This window comes from Cetorhinus maximus, chromosome 7 (genome assembly GCF_964194155.1).
Source record: "Cetorhinus maximus chromosome 7, sCetMax3.hap1.1, whole genome shotgun sequence".
Taxonomy (NCBI): Eukaryota; Metazoa; Chordata; class Chondrichthyes; order Lamniformes; family Cetorhinidae; genus Cetorhinus; species Cetorhinus maximus.
Window position 1 is genome coordinate 80,697,210 of NC_135885.1, and position 23,494 is coordinate 80,720,703.

Consider the following 23,494-nt stretch of genomic DNA (forward strand, 5'->3'; position numbering starts at 1 on the left):
AATCAAAATCAAATTCCATCCAATGCATTTCATTGTAGAAACACTACTCATTAGCTGCAATGACACACAATGTTTAAACATCTTTGAATGACCGAACAAAGGGGTCACTTCATTATTAGCCTATCCTTAAGCTATTTGTAATAACAAATATATTACTGGAACTTTTTTTTGTTGTTGCAGCATATCATTGGGATACCTCAGACTGGATGCCAAGCACTCGACTGCCAAACATTGAAGAAGTACCGCATTATGAAGCAGTTGATACTGCCCCTGTTCATCATGAGAATGAGAGATCACTAGATGCTGACTACTACCTCGGTGGATATGACATAGACAATGACTTCCCACCCCCTCATGATGAGGAATTCCTGGGCCAGGACCAACTTCCTCCTCCCCTGCCAGAGGATTACCAGGATCAATATGAGATCATCCAACCACCCCAGACAACATCTGCATTGAACACTTTAAATTCCAATGGCCGCAGAAGACCACAGTTCCATCCCAGCCAGTATCTTCCACCTCACCAGTTGCCAACAGAAGGAGAGGCTGTTGGTGTCCATGGTGAGACAGACTATGGTGCAGGTTCAAACCAAGACTTGGAGAAAGTGATTAGCGACAATATATCAATGCCCATACTCACATCGACAAATGCATCATCTTCAGATATGTCGATGAGCTGTGGTTGTGATGATTCTGAAGTAGTGATGAGTGACTACGAGAGTGGCGAAGAGCTTAATTTTGATAATATTCATATCTCTTTTGTAGAATCTCAATACCAGACACAAGTGTGACTACTGCTATATGGTCCAGATCAGAGCTAATAATTCAACTATGCTGGGGATTAAGTGATGCAGTGACAGGAAGTTGAAGAGCTTTCCATTGCGTTTTTACATCCATAAGGACTGATGGACAAAGTAATTAGAATGAGTTATTTTCTGCTAATTGGGTACTAATTTCATGATATAATACCCACAACAGACTCCTAATGTGGCTACAAATAAGAGATTTTTTTTAAATAAATGAAGCCAATTCATGAGAGTCATGATATGGTTCCAAGCTGAGTCACCATTGGAGCTGGAAGTGCAGAAAAATATTACATTTATTATCATTGATGAAATTCTAAAGTATTGTTCCTGTGGAAACTCATTTGATACTGTAGGATTAAGTGATCTTCTGATTCTATTAAATACTAATCAAACAGTCACAGTCTGTGTAGGCAATTCCTAAATGTAATGCCGAAGAGACAAAGTAACTAGTAATGGCACTTTCTTAAAATAATATGAATTAAATCACTGGACAGCCAACTACCTGTACATTGCTACAGTCCAGTAACAAACTGATAAGGCATCAGTTGTCTAGACGGTTCTTCAGGAGAACGGCAGTACATGTTTAGCAATCCATCCCTTAATGTTTAATTCTGTTCGTTTACTTTCTTGCTAGTTACAGTATCAATCATGGAATGTATATTTGTGTTCAGTCCTGAAGTAATTGACTGACTGCAATAAGTTAAAGCAATGGAGTGAGTGAAGCAGAACAGCTACCACTAAGAAATGGAACTTACCTAAAGTACCTAACAAAAATGAAGCTTCCGCCTCTTCTCCACTTTTACAAATGAACTAATTGCCATAGCATTTTTACCATGTCTTATTCCTATATCAAAGCACATAGAATTTAATGTGAGATAACAATCTGCTACATAACACTTGTAACTACAGTGGGCTAGTTTATTTCAATGTTAAAACAGGTTTGAAGGGGCGAGAGAACTTTTATTCCAAACTCATATGTGAGTTTGAGGGAGATGGTGGTGCAGTGGTAATGTCATTGGGCTAGCAATGCAGAGGTCCAAGCTGGTACTCCGGGGCCACATATTCAAATCCCACCATGACAGCTGGTGGTGTTTAAATTCAATTAATAAAATCTAGAATTGAAAGCTAGTCAGTAATGGTGACCAAGAAACCATAATCGATTGTTGTAAAAACCCATTTGGTTCACTAATGTCCTTTAGGGCATCCTTACCTCACTCTTATGTGTCCTCTGAAATGGCATGGCAAGCCATTCAATTCTAGGGCAATTAGGGATGGGCAACAAACGCTGGCCTTGCCAACAATGCCCATATACCACGAAAGAATAAATATATAAAAAATAAAAATTGCACTGCAGGCTAGATCTGAATATATTTGGAATAAATATGCATTTTTATTAATCTAAGGAGCCATTTGACAAGCTCATTTGTTTTGACAATGAGGAAGGACAGTATGAGGTGCATTTGTTTACTGAGAAAAACCTGTAAGAAAACCTTTGGAATTAAATGTGAGTCACTTTCATACCCTTGAGTTTTTGCATGATTGCAGATAATATAGGACGCCATCCTCACAGGTAAAATCTGCTGTCAAAAATCACTGGGTCAAAATCCTGGAACTCCCTTCCTAACAGCACTGTGGGTGTCCCTACATCGCATGGACTGCAACAGTTCAAGGAGGCAGCTCACCGCCACCTTCTCAAGCTCAACTAGGGATGGGCAATAAATGCTGGCCCAGTCAGCGACGCCCACATCCCATGAGTGAATTTTTTAAAATTATGAACAGATGTAGCCATGCAATTGTGAGTTCTCCTGAAAATTCAGTAGGCTGCAAATTAACACTTTCAAAGTCTTGTGGTTAGAAATATAAGTTTCAAACCTTATGACATTTTGAGTCAAGGCTTTGTTAGGCCATAATTCAGGCTGTTCGATGTGAAAATCACTGTGAAATTTCTCAACAATTCTCAAATGAAAAACATTCTCAAACAAATGTATTTCTATTGCAAATTATTTTAATCAAGCAATAGCAAAACTTGTTTTTGCTATTTAATCATTGATTCAGTTATGTTTTTGGCCTGTCAGGGCAGAAAATGATTCCCCATAAAGTATTGTCTTTAGTGATATAGTGTTACCAGTTTAAATAAAGCATACTTATAAATGCAGTGAAAAGAATTTGAACATAGATTTACAGCTGCACTTAGATTCTGATCTAGCCTAAGTCATATAGGTTGAAAGTCATCTCTTCCCATTGAATGTTGGAGATATAGAGTGAAATAAGTTAGGCCTGATTCAATCCAATTTCTACAAAATGAGCTTTCAACATAAACCTGCTATGTCACAATTCATAACCTGAATAAAATGAGAAAATTATATTTTTTCATGCATCTTTAAAGTTATTTCCATGTATTCAAAAAGCTACAGTGTCACTGATATTTCAATGATAACATTACATCTAGACTCTTGTTTGTTCATTTGTATGTAAATTATCTTAAACAGCTGTGGGTCTATGGCACTGCATTTTAGAAAATCGTGAAATTTGATATGCCTAAAGATTTCTAAGCTTTTTGTAGTATTGTATTAAACTGTCGTCCTGTTGTGTATTATTTTTACCTGCTATTAACAGGCTTTGTAAAGATGTAAGTTTATGTGTTCAAGAAGTTTGTACAAAGTGTACATAGATATAGACTGGGTTGTTTAAATTTTGCAAGCATTTGTAGATATTTACTGTGTTCTGGGATGCCTTGAATTTTTTTGCTGATAAAATTGAAATATCAATCCAAAACAGAGGTTGATTAGTATTGATGGACTATTTCTAAAGAAGAAAAATATTAAATTGTTCAACAAGATCCATTCTGTTCATTTTGATAACCCAAATACTACTTTTATTGTTGCTGAAGTTCGGAACAGACGTCTGTTTAATGTCTTGGAATGAATTCAGCAAGCCTAGCTTTTCATGAATTTTGTGGTCACACAAGGCAATATGCTAAAGGTTGTGTTTTTGAATAGCTACTGTGAATGTGCCAAGTCATTGACAAAACATGGCTAAATAGTGCAAAAGGATAAGATTGTTTTTTAAGTGTTAATAAAGGGAAACCAGATGTCAGCAGAACTTGATCTGTTTCAATGATCAGCTGTGTAATTGGTGTTTTTGGCAGTATTAAAAACTGTAGTATTTTACGATGACTCAATTGTTGTCCATTGTACAAATTGATTTTTAACTGCCACTACGTTTCTTAAGTTGATGGAACAATAAAGTATGTTTTTAATTAGTTAATTTTGAGTCATCCACAAAATATATGCCCTTATCCAGAACTCCCCTTGCATAACATGTACTGCACAAACTTTCCATTGAACTAAGTCTTTGCATTGTTTAACTTCTAGATATTTTTGGGGGGGGGACAGGTGGGAGGTAACCTTCAGTTCACATCACAAGAAGCCTTCTACTCAGACTGTCACAATGAGAAGCCAAGTATGAGGAACACACATTTTTCTCCTTCGGAACCAAGTATGACATTGAATTAACCCCAGGTAAGCACATTTAGAAACTGAGAATCTTCTAGCTGGGAGATTAGCATCAGGAGAGGAAACTAAGTGCTCGAATGTACTGTTCTTGCATTGAGACTAGTGTACCAAATTACTGGGATGCAAGCCACTTGGACCAGGTGACATCCATTCTAAGCATTTCCAGTGCATCCTACCTATCAATTTTCACCCCATCCATTACCTTTACGATGTCTACTGCTATTGATATTTTGTCAGATTCCGCTTCCTTAGTAAACACCAATTCAAAGTACTCATTAAATATTCTAATCTTGCCCTACACGTCTAAGTACTTTACATCCTCTTTGTCCCTATTCAACACCACCCCATCTCTTACTACCTGTTTACTATTTACAAGCTGGTGGAAGATTTTTGGGTACCCATTTATGTTAACTGCCATTCCATTCACACATTCTCTCTGCATTATTCATATTTTCCATTTATTTCCCCTTTCAACATATTGTATTTGGCCTGGGCCTGCATTTTACAGCCCCGACATGGCGGGACCCAGCGGGGGGGATGTGGCAGCCCAGCCAAAAGCTCATTGACCTTTGGCGGGACCGGACAATCCCGGTGGTGGGTGGGACCGGAAAATCCCGCCCCTGGTTCTTGCTGGAAGAATTCACCTGACATACATTTTCCTTTGTTTCCACATATTCCGTATCTTCCTCGCCATCCAAGGAGACCTAGGCCAGGATTTTCTGGCCCCGTCGCGGGCAGGACCCGCCACGGGCAAGGCGGCGCCCCAGCCAGAAGTCCATTGATCCTGGCAGTGGGCGGGTGCGGAAAATCCCACCCCTAGTTTTGGTTACCTTACCTTTTGTTCTTGTTAGAATATAATTAACCTGTACCTGAAACATCCCTCTTTAAAGATCACCCATTGTTCTATTACCGTTTTTCCTGTCAGTCTTTGGTTCCATTTACTCTGGCTAGATTCCCTCTCACCCCATTGAAGTTAACCCCCTTCCAATTTAGAAGTTCTAGTTTAGATTGTTTCTCCATTGCTAATCTAAACCTTATGATACAATGATCACCCTTATCCAAGTGATCCACTTGACCCACCTCATTCCCCAGCACCAGATCCAGCAATGCCTCCTTCCTAATTTGACCAAGAACATACTGGTGAAGGAAGTTTTCCTGGACACATTTCAGAAATTCCTCCCCCACCCTTTAACTCTAGTATTATCCCCAAACAACATTTGCAATTTTAAGTGGGTAATTAAAATCATAAGTGGGAGGGGATTGATAGAGGTAGAACAGATCGCAGACTTGGTAACATCCAAAAATATAAAGCGAGATTCCATAAGTACACTGATATTAGCCAGCTGCAACTTACCACCATCTCTTTCAACCACTCAACTGCCTCAGTGGTGTCAGACTGCTTGTCCAATATTCAGTCCTGGATGAACTAAATCTTCCTTCCTTTAATATTGGGGAAACCAAAGCTACTGGACCAGGTTGTTCTCAAGGGGGTGATTTCACGCCTTGCTTTGCTAGTTTGATTTTTTTACCTTAGCTTTCAGCTTACTTTTTTTCTCCGTATGTTTCTGGAAGAGCCAGCTGATGACAGTGCAGCAAGGGTAACAGGGCAACTTGGGACCTTAGTGAACAGTGGGATGGGACAAACAACCAATCTTAACCTATGAGATTTAAGGATTTAGAAACAAACAGGAGAGATGGAGAATGTAATAAGGTGAATTGATCAAACTTAGGTACTGAATGAGAAATAAAGATAGGGAAAGAAAGATTGGATGGAGACACAAATAAGGAAAGGTAAGATAAAATTAACTTTTTAAAAATCTCTCTCAATGATTCACCACCTGTAGGAATGAAACTCCACAGTGTAAATTGCTGCCTTTTTTGTGTCGGAGCGGTTGAGTGGCATTGCAAGAATATAAAGCACCTCATTAATTTTTTTAATATTTCATGGGATCTGAGCATTGCAGGCAAGGCCAGCATTTGTTGACCATCCCTAATTGTCATTGAAAAGGTGGTGGTGAATCATGATCTTCAACCGCAGTCCATCTGATGTAGGTACACCCAAGGTGCTGATTGTATGGGAGTTCCAGGTTTTTGGCCTAGCAACAGTGTAGGAAGGGCGATATAGTCCCTGGTTAGGATGGTGTTTGGCTGAAGGGGAACGTGCAAGTGATGGTGTTCCCATGTACCTGTTGCTCTTATCCTTCTAGGTAATACAGATCCCGGATTTGGAAGGTGCTGTCAAAGAAGGTTGAGCGAGTTGCTGCAGTGCAACTTTTATATGGAATACACTGCTGCCCTTGTGTGCTGGTGGTGGGTTGGTTGAAAATGATTTGAGCATTTTTTTTTATAACTTTCACGGGATGTGAGCATCGCTGGCAAGGCCAGCATTTATGGCTTATCCCTAATTGCCCTTGAGAAGGTGGTGGTGAGCTGCCTTCTTGAACTGCTGCAGTCCATGTGGTGTAGGTACACCCACAGTGCTGTTAGGGAGGGAGTTCTAGGATTTTGATCCAGCGACAGTGAAGAAACAGTGATATATTTCCAAGTAAGGATGGTGTTTGGCTTGGAGGGGAACTTGCAGCTGGCGGTGTTCCCATCCATCATCTGCCCTTGTCCTTATAGATGGTAGAGGTCGCAGATTTGGAAGGTGCTGCTGAAGGAGCCTTGGTGAGTTGCTGCAGTGCATCTTGTAAATGGTACACACTGCTGCAACTGTGTATTGATGGTGGAGGGAGTGGATATCGAAGGTGGTGGATGGGGTGCCAAGCAAGCGGGTTGCATTGTCCTGAATGGTGAATGGTGTCAAGCTCCTTGAGTGTTGTTGCACTGTACTCATCCAGGCAAGTGAATTCCCAGCCTCTGACCTGACCTTGTAAAGTATTTGTACGGTTGGTCCAGTTCAGTTTCTGGTCAAAGGTAATCCCCAGGATGTTGGTGGTGGGGGCTTCAGGAATAATAATGCTTTAAATGTGATGGGGAGATGGTCATTGCCTGGCACTTGTGTGGCATGAATGTTGCTTGCCTAAAATCAACCCAAGCCTGAATGTCATCTAGGTCTTTCTGCACATGGATATGGACTGCTTCAGTATCTGAGGAGTTGTGAATGGTACTGAACACTGTGCAATCATCAGCAAATATCCCTAGTTCTGACCTTATGATGGAGGGAAGGTAGTGATAAAGCAGCTATAGATGTCTTGGCCTAGGACACTACCCTGAGGAACTCCTGCAGTGATGTCCTGGGACTGAGATGATTGGTATCCAACAACCACACCATCTCCCAATGCACTAGATATGAGTCCAACAAATGGAGAGTTTCCCCTGCTTCCAATTGACTTCAATTTTGCTAAGTCTCCTTGATGCTATACTCAGTCAAATGCTGCCTTGATGTCGAGGTCAGTCATTTTCAACTCATCTCTTGAATTCAACTCTTTTGTCCATTTTTTGGACCAAGGCCATAATGAAGTTGGGAGTTGAATGGCCTTGGCAGAACCCAAACTGAGCAACAGTGAGCACGTTATTGCTGAGTATGTGCTGCTTGATAACAGTATCAATGACACCTTCTATCAATTTATTGATGATGGAGAGTAGACTGATGGAGTGGGAATTGAGTGCATTGGATTTGTCCTGCTTTTTGTGGATAGGACATACCTGGGCAATTCCCCACATTGCAGGTAAATGTTAGTGTTCTTGCTGTACTGGAACAGCTTGGCTTGGGGCGCAGCTAGTCTGGAACTCAAGTCTTCAGTACTACTGCTGGGATTTTTTCAGGACCCATAGCCTTTGCTGTTTCCATTGCCTTTAGCTGTTTCTTGATAGCTCATAGAGTTATTCAAATTGGCTGAAGACTGGAATCTGTGATGTTTGTGACATCAGTAAAAGGCCAAGATGAATCATCCACTCAGCGTTTCTGACTGAAGTTGATAGTAAATGCTTTAGCCTTATCTTTTGCACTGACATGCTGGGATCCCTCATGATTGAGGATGGGGATATTTATGGAAACGACTCCTCTGGTTAGTTGTTTAATTGTGCCCCACCATTCATGACTGGATGTGTCAGGACTGATCTGATTCGTTGGTGGTGAAATCACTTAGCTTTGTCTATCGCATACTGCATCCGTTCTTTAGCATGGATGTAATCCTGTGCTGTAGCTTCACCAGCTTGGCACCTCATTTTTATGTATGCCTGCTGCTGCTCTTATCGTGCTCTCCTGAGTCTTCATTGGACCAGGGTTGAACCCCCAGCTTAATGGTTATGATAGAGTGAGTAATATGCCAGGCCATGAATTTACAAATTGTATTTGAATACAATCCAGCACTTCATAGACGCCCAGTTTTGAGCTGCTTGATCTGTTCTGAATCTATCCCATGATATGGTGGTAACGCTACATAACATGATGTATAGCAACCTCAGTGTGAAGACAGCACTTCATCTCCACAAGGCCTATACAGCGACCACCCCTACTGATACTGCCAAAGAAAGATACATCTGCAACAGATAAATTGGTGAGGATGAGGTCAAGTAGGTTTTTTCCCTTTTGTTGGTTCCCTCACCATCTGCCACAGGCCCAGTTTGGCAGATACATCTTTCAGGACTCGGTGATGGCGATGGCATGGTGATGGCATTGACGCCCCCCACCCAGAGTACATTCTGTACCCTTCCTACCCTCAGTGCTTCTTCTAAGTGGTGTTCAACATGGAGAAGTGCTGATTGATCAGTGACAGTAGTAGGAAGTAATCAACAAGAGGTTTCCTTGCCCATGTTTGACCTGGTGCCATGAGACTTCAAAACAAAACATAAAAAATAAAAATACCTGGAAAAACTCAACAGGTCTGGCAGCATCGGCGGAGAAGAGTACAGTTGACGTTTCGAGTCCTCATGACCCTTCAACAGAACTAAGTAAAAATATGAGAGGGGTGAAATATAAGCTGGTTTAAGTGGGGTGGGGTGGGGTGGGGGGGGTGGTGGGGTGGGGGGGGTGGTGGGGGTGGTGGGGGGGTGGTTTCTTGGGACAAGCAAGCAGTAATAGGAGGAGATAACCAAAAGGTGTCACAGACAAATGAACAAAGAGGTGTTGAAGGTGGTGATATTATCTAAAAGAATGTGCTAATTAAGAATGGATAGCAGGACAAGCAAGGTACAGATACCTCTAGTGGGGTTGGGTGAAATAAGACTAAAAGGGCATAAAAGGTATAGATAAATGATCGGTGGAATACTTTAAAAATAATGGAAATAGGTAGGAAAAGAAAAATCTATATAAATTATTGGAAAAAACAATAAGGAGGGGGAAGAAATGGAAAGGGGGTGGAGATGGAGGAAGGAGTGTAAGATCTAAAATTGTTGAACTCAGTATTCAGTCCAGAAGGCTGTAAAGTGCCTAGTCGGAAGATGAGGTGCTGTTCCTCCAGTTTGCGTTGAGCTTCACTGGAACAATGCAGCAAGCCAAGGACAGACATGTGGGCAAGAGAGCAGGGCGGAGTGTTAAAATGGCAAGCGACAGGGAGGTCTGGGTGATGCTTGCGGACAGACCGAAGGTGTTCTGCAAAGCGGTCACCCAGTCTGCGTTTGGTCTCTCCAATGTAGAGGAAACCGCATTGGGAGCAACGAATGCAGTAGACTAAGTTGAAGGAAATGCAAGTGAAATGCTGCTTCACTTGAAAGGAGTGTTTGGGCCCTTGGATGGTGAGGAGAGAGGAAGTGAAGGGGCAGGTGTTGCATATCTTGCGTTCGCATGGGGAGGTGCCGTAGGAGGGGGTTGAGGAGTAGGGGGTGATGGCGGGAACGATCCCTACGGAATGCTGCCGGGGGGGGGTGAAGGGAAAATGTGTTTGGTGGTGGCATCATGCTGGAGTTGGCGGAAATGGCAGAGGATGATCCTTTGAATGCGGAGGCTGGTGGGGTGATAAGTGAGGACAAGGGGGACCCTACCATGTTTCTGGGAGGGAGGAGAAGGCGTGAGGGCGGATGCGCGGGAGATGGGCTGGACACGGTTGAGGGCCCTGTCAACTACCGTGGGTGGAAAACCTCGGTTAAGGAAGAAGGAGGACATGTCAGAGGAACTGTTTTTGAAGGTAGCATCATCAGAACAGATGCGACGGAGGCGAAGGAACTGAGAGAATGGGATGGAGTCCTTACAGGAAGCGGGGTGTGAGGAGCTGTAGGCGAGGTAGCTGTGGGAGTCGGTAGGCTTGTAATGGATATTGGTGGACAGCCTATCACCAGAAATTGAGACAGAGAGGTCAAGGAAGGGGAGGGAAGTGTCAGAGATGGACCATGTGAAAATGATGGAGGGGTGGAGATTGGAAGCAAAATTAATAAATTTTTCCAGGTCCCGACAAGAGCATGAAGCAGCACCGAAGTAATCATCGATGTACCGGAGAAAGAGTTATGGGAGGGGGTCGGAGTAAGACTGGAACAAGGAATGTTCCACATACCCCATAAAGAGACAGGCATAGCTGGGGCCCATGCGGGTACCCATAGCCACACCTTTTATTTGGAGGAAGTGAGAGGAGTTAAAGGAGAAATTGTTCAGTGTGAGAACAAGTTCAGCCAGACGGAGGAGAGTAGTGGTGGATGGGGATTGTTCGGGCCTCTGTTCGAGGAAGAAGCTGAGAGTCCTCAGACCATCCCGGTGGGGGATGGAGGTGTAGAGGGATTGGACGTCCATGTTGAAGAGGAGGCGGTTGGGGCCAGGGAACTGGAAATTGTTGATGTGACGTAAGGTGTCAGAGGAATCACGGATGTTGAAGGGTTATGAAGACTCGAAACGTCAACTGTACTCTTCTCCGCCGATACTGCCAGACCTGCTGAGATTTTCCAGGTATTTTTTATTTTTTGTTTTGGATTTCCAGCATCCGCAGTTTTTTGTTTTTATCTCTGTGTTTAATTGACTGCCACTCTCTTCAAGAAATGCCTACCTTGAAGAAGTTTTGTTCTTCTCTCCGTCAGGATTTTCGAATCTCTCTTTTGCCTTGTTCACCTTCATTGCTTTCTATTTCTCTCCTGGTGTTTGACAAGGTGTTTACTAAAACCCGCTTTCACAGCCATATTTCCTTTCTCAGTGACTGTCTCCGTCTCCGACTCACCCCACGTGGATTTCAACTGAAATCCATCCCTCATGTTTCGAACCCAGCCAGGATTACGGGTATCTCCAGGATATACAACGTTCCTCGGATTGCTGTTCCCGTCGCATTCTGAGGTCCATACTCAGTGCCATGCGCCGCCATATGAACACACTCGACCTCTCCCTCCAGCAGCACCGCTGCACCCTTTTCCAAAGCTACGCATGCCCCCAGTTTCATTTTATTCTTCGTCTCATCCGACGCCTCAACAAGAAACGTTTTGTCTTTCTCCCAAGTGCTAAGGAACGCAAGCTCCAACAACTCATCGACACCAACACCCATCCAGGACCCTCCACTCCTGCCTGTCCCTCTGTCCCCACCCCATCCTCTTCAACATGGACGTCCAATCCCTCTACACCTCCATCCCCCACCGGGATGGTCTGAGGGCTCTCAGCTTCTTCCTCGAACAGAGGCCCGAACAATCCCCATCCACCACTACTCTCCTCCGTCTGGCTGAACTTGTTCTCACACTGAACAATTTCTCCTTTAACTCCTCTCACTTCCTCCAAATAAAAGGTGTGTCTATGGGTACCCGCATGGGCCCCAGCTATGTCTGTCTCTTTATGGGGTATGTGGAACATTCCTTGTTCCAGTCTTACACCGGCCCCCTCCCCCAACTCTTTCTCCGGTACATAGATGATTACTTCGGTGCTGCTTCATGCTCTCGTTGGGACCTGGAAAAATTTATTAATTTTGCTTCCAATCTCCACCCCTCCATCATTTTCACATGGTCCATCTCTGACACTTCCCTTCCCTTCCTTGACCTCTCTGTCTTAATTTCTGGTGATAGACTGTCCACCAATATCCACTACAAGCCTACCGATTCCCACAGCTACCTCGACTACAGTTCCTCACACCCCGCTTCCTGTAAGGACTCCATCCCATTCTCTCAGTTCCTTCGCCTCCGTCGCATCTGTTCTGATGATGCTACCTTCAAAAACAGTTCCTCTGACATGTCCTCCTTCTTCCTTAACCGAGGTTTTCCACCCACAGCAGTTGACAGGGCCCTCAACCGTGTCCAGCCCATCTCCCGCGCATCCGCCCTCAAGCCTTTTACTCCCTCCCAGAAACATGATAGGGTCCCCCTTGTCCTCACTTATCACCCCACCAGCCTCCGCATTCAAAGGATCATCCTCTGCCATTTACGCCAACTCCAGCATGATGCAACCACCAAACACATCTTTCCTTCACCCCCCCGGCGGCATTCCGTAGGGATCGTTCCCTCCGTGACACCACGGTCCACTCCTCCATCACCCCCTACTCCTCAACCCCCTCCCACGGCACCTCCCCATGCGAACGCAAGATATGCAACACCTGCCCCTTCACTTCCTCTCTCCTCACCATCCAAGGGCCCAAACACTCCTTTCAAGTGAAGCAGCATTTCACTTGCATTTCCTTCAACTTAGTCTACTGCATTCGTTGCTCCCAATGCGGTTTCCTCTACATTGGAGAGACCAAACGCAGACTGGGTGACCGCTTTGCAGAACACCTTCGGTCTGTCCGCAAGCATCACCCAGACCTCCCTGTCGCTTGCCATTTTAACACTCCACCCTGCTCTCTTGCCCACATGTCTGTCCTTGGCTTGCTGCATTGTTCCAGTGAAGCTCAACGCAAACTGGAGGAACAGCACCTCATCTTCCGACTAGGCACTTTACAGCCTTCTGGACTGAATATTGAGTTCAACAATTTTAGATCTTACACTCCTTCCTCCATCCCCACCCCCTTTCCGTTTCTTCCCCCTCCTTATTGTTTTTTCCAATAATTTATATAGATTTTTCTTTTCCTACCTATTTCCATTATTTTTAAAGTATTCCACCGATCATTTATCTATACCTTTTATGCCCTTTTAGTCTTATTTCACCCCACCCCCCAGTAGAGCTATCTGTACCTTGCTTGTCCTGCTATCCATTCTTAATTAGCACATTCTTTTAGATAATATCACCACCTTCAACACCTCTTTGTTCATTTGTCTGTGACATCTTTTGGTTATCTCCTCCTATCACTGCTTGCTTGACCCAACAACCGCCACCCCCCCCTTCTCTCCACCACCGCCCCCCGTCCTCCCCCGCCTTAAACCAGCTTATATTTCACCCCTCTCGTATTTTTACTTAGTTCTGTTGAAGGATCATGAGGACTCGAAATGTCAACTGTACTCTTCTCCGCCGATGCTGCCAGACCTGCTGAGTTTTTCCAGGTATTTTTTATTTTTTATTTTTTGTTTTGGATTTCCAACATCCGCAGTTTTTTGTTTTTGTTTTTATAACCATGAGACTTCATGCAGCCTGAAGTCAATGTTGAGGACTCCAAGGACAATTCCTTCCCAACTGTATGTCACTGTGCCACAAACCTCTGATGGGTCTGTCATGCCATTGGGTGATGGTGATATCTGGGATGTTGGTTGTAATGTATGACTTGGTGAGTATGACTAAGTCAGGCTGTTGCTCTCGCAACTTTGACACAACCCTCCAGTAAGGAGGACTTTGCTCAAATCATCTGCCAGTGGTCCATCTGGTTTTATTTCTTTTTGACTTTTGTGGCATGGCTTGGTACAACTGAGTGGCTTGCTAGGCCATCTATGAGTCAACCCGTTGCTGTGGGTCTGGAGTCACATATAGGCCAAGCCAGGTAACAATGACAAATTTTCTTCCCTAAAGGGCACTTGTGAACCAGATGGGTGTTTACAGCAGTAAAAGGGCCACCATTACTGAAGGTAGCTGTTTTTAAATTCCAAACTTTATTAATTAATCGAATTTAATTCCCACCACCTGTCATGAGGGATTTGAACTCATGTCCCCAGAGCATTATCCTGGGCCTGTGGATTACTTGTCTAGTAATATTATCACACTGCCACCATCCCCTACTAAGGCATTTTTGCTGTTAAGTGGAAGCTTAACTTTCTATGTTGAGTTTAATTTGCAATCTAAATAGCAATTGCATCAATTTCAACATACAGAGAGGTAGAGGTAGAGCTGCCATCTTCACAAGGCTAACCACGGAGTAGCACAAAATATCCAGATTGTCCATACTGTCTACAAATTGATGTATTCCATTCAATAGCTAATAATTCCATCCCCCTCTCTGGCCAAACTTGAAGTTCATAATTTTGGCATCCTTTTTGACATTGAACTGCACTTCTGAACCCATATCTTCCCCATCACCAAGACCTCCTACTTCCTCCTCCATAATATCACCGATCTCTGGTGACTGTCAGCCATGTCTCAGTTGGTAGCCCTCTCATCTCTGAGTCACCAGATTACGGATTCAAGCCACAATCCAGGGCATGAGTGCAAAAGTCAAAGCTGGTCCTATCTGTGCAGTACTAATGGAGTGCCGCACTGTCAGAAATGGTGTCTTTCATTTGAGATGTTAAACTGAGGCCCCATCTGCCTGCTTGGGTGGATGTAAAAGATCCCATGGCACTATATTGAAGAAGGGCAGGCAAGTTATCTCTGGTTTCCTGGTCAATGTTTATCTCTCAGTCAACATCATAAAAACAGATTATCTGCTCATAATTCAGTGCTGTTTGTGGGGGTTTATTGTGCGTGTATTGGCTGCCTTGTTTCCTACATTACAGCAGTGAATATACTTCAAAAAGTATTTCATTGGCTGTTAACTGCTTTGAAACATCCAGTGGCCATGAAAATCACGATATAAATGCAAGTCTTTTCTTCTTATTGCCTCAGCTATATACTTTTGAAACCTCATTCATGCTTTTGTTACATCGGACAAGATTTTTCCAAAGCGCTCCCTGTCTGCCAGCTCCCACATGCAATAAACCTAAGCTCATCCAGAACCAAGTCCCATTCACCAGTCACCCTTGTGTTCACTGCCCTGTATTTAAAATTCTCATTTTTGTGTTCAAATTCCTCCATCGCTTTGCCCTCCCTTTTCTCTGCAACCTTCTCCAACCTTCCAGGAGTTCTGCTTTGCTCCAAATCTGACCTCTTGTCTATCCCTCATTCACTTCAGCCATGTATGAACTTTTTTGGAAAGGACACTTTTTGCTAAATGAAGGATACTGGCAGCTACTATGTTGCATTTGTGAAAGACACAAGTTTATGGCCCTCTCAGAGAGAGGTCATGTAATTCAGCTCTTGGGCATAAAAAAGAACTGGATTTTGGTATAGTCAGAAAGAGACTGCCATTGGTCGCCATGCCATCTTCTTCCTCGTTCCTAAGCTCTGGTGTTTCCTTCCAAAACTTCTCTCCCTTTTCATCTCTCTCTCCTCCTTTAAGACTCTCCATAAAACTTACCACTTTGAACAAGTTTTTGATCTCTTGTCTTACTATCTTCTTCTTTGTTTTGGTGTTAATTTTGACCTGATTACATTCCTGTGAACTGCCTTCAGACATTTTGCTATGTTATAGGTGCTATACATAATTGCCTTTTGCTATTGTATTAACTTTCCTCCTTTGTTCTTAAATCACCTGTGTCCTTAGAATGGTAAAGAATAGTATTGTAACCCCCCTCACCTTGAGCCTCACCTAATGCTGAGTAAATAGTTAGCTACTATCCCTTTCTCACTGACACTCCTAGTGATCAAATATTCACTCATTCCCAATTTCCTTCACACACCCTGCAAAAACTGATGTTAGACTTCACCTCATTGACATGTTTGTGCAATTAATAAGTCTTAAGTTATCAAATTGTATTATAATAAACTTAGCGATGAAAAGCCTTAATTTATATGTAATATTAGTATGTTAAAAAATCTTTAAGTTGGCATTTCTTTAAGTGGCAAAATTATGTAATGTAGTGTTATGAGGAGGTGTTATATAAAATATTAATTTATGTCATTGGCTGAAGATGTATTCGTTTATAATGTCATCGGCTGGACATATATATGTATGAACTTTTTTGGAAAGGACACTTTTTGCTAAATGAAGGATACTGGCAGCTACTATGTTGCATTTGTGAAATACACAAGCTTATGGCACTCTCAGAGAGAGGTCATGTAATTCAGCTCTTGGGCATAAAAAAGAACTGGATTTTGGTATAGTCAGAAAGAGACTACCACAGGGACAACAGTCTTACCCATCTCCCTGTCTTCTGAAATCTCTCTCATCAAAGTGGAGCTTTTTGTGATTTGAAACATCCACAAGAAGACCTCATTGCCACAAACCTAGAGTTCTTAAAAGGAGAATTCTGAATCAATCCCACTGTATCTAGTGAGAAGCCCCAAGAACGAGCAGCTATTGAGGACTGGGGCCCTTCAACTGTGAACAAGCATCTGGACACTCCATGAATATTTTTTTCCTGACTTGTTACTTGGCCAAGTTCTTACATCTGATACTCTGCAGAGTTTTACTCTTTTGCATGCTTGGGGGTTGGGGTGGGGGGGAGATTATGTGTATGTTGTTTTTGCATTAGTGGGTAGTTGGACATATTTGTACATTTTAAACCTTTTGCTAATGATTTCTGCATCTTTACCTAAGTGAGTTTTATCAATAAACTAACTCTTTAATTGTTAACTTAAGGAATCTGACTGGCTTATTTCTTGCACCAAACTATGCACAGTTAAATATATTTTAAATTGGCAATATCACTTACCTTGTAAATTCAAACTCTGTTATAACCAATTGAGGACTGGGACAAGGAGAGTAGTTAGTTCACCTCTACTGACCTGGTCATAACAGTAACTTTACAAAAGAACATGTGGAGTTACAGCTAGGGCATATTTGTACATTTGGGCTTCAGTGAGACTAGCATTAGCAGTAAACAGAAGCCAAGATTGCAATGCTGATTGGCTAGAAGGATGATCTGATGGCTAGATGTAATAGAGCCTCTGTTCAAAAAGATACAAGTTAAGGTTAGATGTCGTAGAGAAGCCAGAAGCAGTCTTCCCATTGGTCAAGAATTGCAAATATTTGGTTAGAAAGTATTGGTTTTGTTGACACAGGAGCATAGACTTGGGGTGGAATCATCACAGATTTGCACCAAGTGCCATAGTGGGTGGGTAAAAAGATATTTTACCCACCGGCCACTATGACGGGTTTTCACACCATATTGTCCCAAACCTGCCATATTATTTATGCATTCCCAGAAAACACGCCATTTCCATGGTGGCGGGCTCTCCTTTGCCTGCCTGCCATCACCTCACTGCTTCATCATGCCAGGCGCCATATTTAAAGTGCAGCTGTGCACACATATCTCAGTGTTCCAGGCCACAAATACTGCAGGGGAGATGCTCACTAAAGGCAAGAAGACTGCAGCCCCCAGGTTTAGTGATGCGTCACTGGAACACCTTTTGGATGCCATGGAGGCCCGCCATGATGTTCCCCACCCCTGCTCTGCCACAGGAAGGGCACTGGCGTGACCAACAAGGTTTGAGAGGTGGTGGCAGTGGTAGTCAGTGCCAATGCCCTGCAAAAGAGAGCAGCCACCCTGTGCCATTACAGGGTGAAAGGTCTCATCCATTCGGCCAGGGTAAGTCACTCTTCTCATCACACCCTCAACTCACACACTCACAAACCCATCACACATCCACAGGGATCTCATACCTCAAGGGACAACACCGCTCACTCTCTCACACACCCTCACATCTCCATCAGGCTCATATAGTCTGGAGCTCACATTCTCATTCCTGTCCATGGCGCCACTCACCACACAAACATGCCACGCAGTGCCATGCGTCCTGCTCACACTCTCTCCATCTGTTTTCATGCAGGAGAAGCTGGCTTACATCAGCAGGGAGAGGTCCCAGGCCATGGGTGTAGGCCCCTCACTCACTTTGAGGAGCGAGCCGTCATGCTGATTGGTGAAGTTGTTGACCCTACCTGTGGCGAATGTGAGGTCGACGGCGAACACTCACCTGAGGAACCTGCACTACTTCCTCCCTCCCTCAACACAACTGTGAGTGTTCTCTCTCCTGCTTTGACTTTGCTGCCATGCACTACTTATCTCTACTTTGGTTCGCAGGGACTCTGCCAAGGGACCAACACCCTCAACCAGCCAGTCCCTCAGCTCCATCCTCATCCTCATTTGCAGCCAAGACGATTCCTCCTGCAGTGAAGAGGTGGAAATAAGCAGCCCAGAAGACCTGTCACTGCAGAAGGAGCAGCCGGCACACAAGTGATTCTGGAGGGAAAAGCTTGTGTATGTGACAGGGCCTGTCGGAGCCTCATGCGAGCACTCTCCCACACACACGGATCCTTCAGGTTTTACACTCAGCTCAATGTCCTGAGCATTTAGAATGCTGTCTGCTGGGGATCACTTTCAGTTGACCATCTGAGCTGACCTGCATCTCCGCCCACCCACTGATCACACTCCCATGCAACACCTGATCTTGCCCACCATGACTCTTGTTTCACTTTTGGTTTGGACAGCATGGTGCTAATTCGGTTTTACTTTTGCTCCCCCGCACTTTTTACCACCCCTCCCAGTCACACATTTCCTTTCCCCCGCCGCAGCTGACCCACCCCCCCACCCAGCAACCCCACCCCTGGCATCACATTTCACCTCCCCTCAATTACCTACCAGCCGCAACCATTTTCTTTTGGGGATGTCCAGGTGAATGTGCACGTTCCCTTCTTTCCTGAAAACCTCACCCCCATCTGCATTAACCGCCCCGACTTCCTCCTTCCCACCCCCAGGGTCCATGTCTGCCTCCGAGTCCCCACCAACCATCCCCGCCGTCTCTTCTATTGCTACTGTCGAACCCTCACCCTCCATACCAAGCTCACACTCAGTTCGCATCCCAGGTGCAGACATGGACCTATAGGACCCCTCCTGTGCACTTTCACCTGCACAGCATCCCCTACACAGCCCTTCCCCCCTCCGCACCCCTTCACCCCCCACTTAGTCCCTCCCTCATCCTGATTCCTTCCTCCACCCTTTCCTCTTCTGCCACCCTTAATCCCTCCCTGCTGATTCCTTCCTCCAGCCTCGCTTCTTCCTCCAGCCTTGCTCCTACCCACTTCCTGAATCTTTCCTCCACCCTTACTTCTTACCCCACCCTTAGTGCCTCCCTTCTCTGGACTCCTTCCTCCCCATGGACACTCATCCCTCTCTGCACTCCCTCCCTTGCAACTTCCACCCCCCTTACACCTACCGCCCCAGTTGCTGTCCTCTCCCCCGTTAACCCCTCCTCCTCCCATTTTCCCTTGCCCCCAACCTCCCACCTGACACCTTCACCCCCCCCCTCCCAACCTCACCCCATCCTGACACTTTCATTTCCCCCCCTCCCAACTTCACTCCATCCTGACACCTTCATTCCCTCCTCCCAATCTCACCACCCCAACACCTCTTCCTCTCCCAGCCAATCCTAGTCTTTCCTCTCCCATCCCTCGACCATCATCCGCTGTGAGCATCAACGGTGACTATCCAACTTCCACGTGCTGCTTCGCAACAGAGCCATGTCCATGAGAATCTACCCAATATGCCATGGACATTCGTCCAGTGTGCCGTTGGTGTCAGGCTCCAGCATCTTCTGCTCCTCGGATGTCTGCAATGTGAGCAAGGCCCTGGTGACTTCTGCAGATCATACTTGTCAGGACATGTTCTACACCAGCGTGTTTGCCCTCCGACATGGGTGGATGAGCCAGCGGGGCGGGGGGGGATGGTGGTGGTGGGACGAATGGTTCCAGTGGGCAGGCATAACAATGATATGCTGATGTATTACAATGATGTTCCTGACATCCGATGGTGGAGAACGTGGCCCGCCATTGGCGGGCTGAGTGGACGATCGCAAACTGGTTTCACGCCATCATGCAACCGATCGGGCCATATTGTCCGCTCATGCCACCAAGCACACCCGACGCCAGTGGGCATGGAAAATCCCGGCCTTGGGCTAAATGTTGCAAAAGCTACCTGCAGAAAGGGTATAAAAATAGGAGTGCATCAATCGGGTCTTTGAACTTGCCAAGGGGTAGCATTTGTCGCTGGACACTTGCTGGGAGACATTTTTTCAGGAGAGAAGAGTCAGGAGTAGGGCACTAGTAGGAAGTTAACATTTGTGTAGGACATTCCCAGTCAATGGATAATTATCATCGGTTGCTGTAAGAACCCAGAAGTGACTAACGTGATTATCACAGATTGAGGATTGCTGTAAGAATCCAGTTTCGAGATCAATGTTAGAATCTAATATTTGGGCTAAAGGTAATTGCCTTAAGAGAAAGTAAATAGTCTTTGTTAGCAAGCTGCTTTCAGTTTGAGTGACAGAGAGAGAGACAGACAGACACTCAGCAGTAGCTGTAGAGTGCGTAGCTTGAAAGAGAGAAAGAGAAAAAAACATTCAGCAAGCAGCTGTGAAATATGTAGCTTCAGCAGTTAAGGTGGACTGAAAGCTACAGCAATTAAGGTAGACTCGGAAACTAGAGTTGAAGTCTTAAAACTGCAAGAAAATTTGTATGTTAGAGTTAAGTTGACTTAGTTGAAATCTCGAAGAACATCATGAGTCAAGAGACCATGTTCAGAAACAAAGACGAAGAGAAGACCCCAGGAGTCCTGGAATCCACGGAAAGACAGGCCGACAGATGTTGAACTTTTGTATTGTATCATGCCTTGATTAGTGGAATGTTAAGTATTAATCTGTGTTCTTCAGTAAACCTTGTTAGTTTGTATTTTAAATTAGTGATTGTCCTTTTTGTCAATAAGGCAATGCCTTGACAAGAATTTTCTTACTCTCGGGTTTAGTATTTGTTACTTGTATGGTTGGGGCCCAGATGGGGGTTTTAGAGATTGTCTATTCTCCCAAAGTATGCTGCTCGAGTATATAGTTTCTCAAAACCATTATTCTTTATTTACAGCAAGTATTGACGCATTTGGACCTCTACACAAAGTTCGAGCTTCTCTTCCTTCTGGACCTCTCTTATTCCTCAATCATGTAATCTGACATCATTATTACATCAGTATCATATATGCTTCTGATGTTAACCTTTTACTCTACATCTCTCCCCCCCTCCCAAGTCTTTATCCCTATCATATTTACATCATCCTATATCTCCCCTCAAAGTCTTAGACTTCACACAGTTAGCCTCTGCGGTGCCTTGACCAATCTCCCTCATCTCGTTCTGATCTCCTTTTCAGGTCGAGGATATTCCGCACTCTCCTGTAGGTGTGAGTTATCTTCTCCTGGGTGGCTAAAGGTTTATGGTAAGTCGTCTTCTTCATCAGGATCTAAGTGGTAAGTCCATGTTCCTACTGGCTTTTTCTATAAGGATATTAAGGTGTTGCAGTTTCTCCTTATGATACCCTGGTCTGTCTCAATTCTGCACAATCTTGGTTGTGGAGCTTTTTTAATGATTGTACCTTCTGTTGGTCTCAGACCCATACTCTCTCACTGGGCTTCAGCACTGGACTCACGTGCTCAATGCCTGTGATTAAAGTGCTGAGCCTGGCTGCTTCTCTGTTCTTCCTTGCACTGTTTTATTCTCCTGCAGTTGTTCATGGTAATATTGGGTTTGAGTTTTTGTTCTAGAAGCTGTGTTCTGGATTTCCTACCCAATAGTAACTCTGATGGTGAGAATCCATTTTGTAGTGGTGAGGTTTGATAACTCAAGAGCTAAATTAAGGTCTTCGTTTTTCTTCAATAAATCTTTGATGGTTCGTATCCCTCTCTTAGCTTCTCTATACACTTGAGGATAGCAAGGTGAACTAGAAAGCAACGTTTGTTCGTGAAATTGTGGAATAGCTCATTAGCAAATTGCAGCCCATTGTCAGACACTAGGGATGTCATGTGTCGCTAAATTCTCTTGAGGGATTGGATGACTGTTTCTACTGTGATACTATGTAACCTGTTCATTTTATGAATAGTAAGGAAGGTTTTTCCCTTAATTTCAAATAAGTACATTCCCAGGTGCTCCCATGGCCTTGATGGAAAAGTAGAAGATAATAGAGGTTCTTCTAGTTCTTGGTTGTTTACAGCGCAAATAAGACAGTTAGCAATCATTTCTTCCATAGAATGATTGTTGCGCTCTCACATGACATTTTGCTATTCCTAGATGACCTTGTTGACATCTTTGAAGAATTTCAAGCCAAAGTGTTCTCGGTACAACTGTTCTCTCATTCGAGACTAGTAAGTCATCAATGACTGTGAGGTGCTGGCTGTGTTCAAAGCACTGCTGTTGTGTTGGATTAATGGTGATATCGTTTAGCCATCCTTCTAGACAATTTTCTTGGACTTCGAGACATTCATCATCCTGTTGCTAAGCTTGTTTTATTTCCTGCAATGTTTTTGCAGTAGCTAGTAAGCACTGAGTGATTAAGGATGTATATGCTTCAACCTCCTTGATGAAGTGTAAATGCTCTTGCTTGGTTCCTTCTGATGATATTTGTGATGGTGTGTTTGCTATTTTTTTGATACTTCCCATGCACATGCTCTGTGATGGAGTCATAGTTCATCAATCTTAATCTGAAAAGCTGGATTTTGAGTGGGATCTTTGCAATTTCTTTCATGTTCAGAAGGGTGACTAAGGCTTATGGTCTGCTTTGATTTTTAAATGTAATCCCATAACATAGTCTGAAAATTTTTCACATACCTACGTTGCTGCCAATGCTACTTTTTCCTTTGTGGCATATCGTTGTTCTGTTTCTGTTAGTGACCTAGAAGCGTAGTAGACTGGTCTACCATTGCCGTCTCTCTGTGTTTGAAATAAAATTGCACCCAGACCTGCAGATGATGCATCTGCTGCTACTATGGTTGGTAATTCTGGGTTGCAATTTGCAAAGATTTCAGAAGGGATTAAAAATAATTTAATCCTTTCGAAAGTATTTTGTTGGACCACGATCCAGCACCACAGCTGACCCTGTCTCAACAGTTGTCTCAAGGGCTTGTTGACTCTGCTAAATGTGGTAGGAACTTGCCTACTTGCTTGACCATCCCAAAAAATCTTAGAAGCTCAGGTATGTTGCTGGGTTGTGAAAATTCTCTGATTACTTTTGTTTTCTTGTGGATCAACTGTAATTCCAGTGGCTTGTACTATGTGGCCTGGAAATTTGATCATAGGTTTGGCAAACTCACATTTTTCATTCAATGTTAGGCCTGCATCCTGTAAGACTCTCAGGGTAGCTCTGATTCTATTATCATGCTCTTCTCTCATGGAGCCATGTATGAGT

The 23,494-nt window shown here is 43.9% G+C and overlaps 1 protein-coding gene across 3 annotated transcripts in view; it reads left to right on the forward strand.

The window, feature by feature from the left end:
• Positions 1–3,169, forward strand: part of LOC144682893 (protocadherin Fat 3-like) — a 689,075-nt gene extending 685,906 nt beyond the window's left edge. For all 3 annotated transcript variants that reach the window (XM_078545758.1, XM_078545759.1, XM_078545760.1), the window contains one exon: positions 181–3,169. In XM_078545758.1, coding sequence (XP_078401884.1) covers positions 181–791 — 611 coding nt within the window. In that variant the 3' untranslated portion in view covers positions 792–3,169. The remainder of the gene's footprint in view (positions 1–180) is intronic.
• The last annotated feature ends 20,325 nt before the right edge of the window (positions 3,170–23,494 follow it).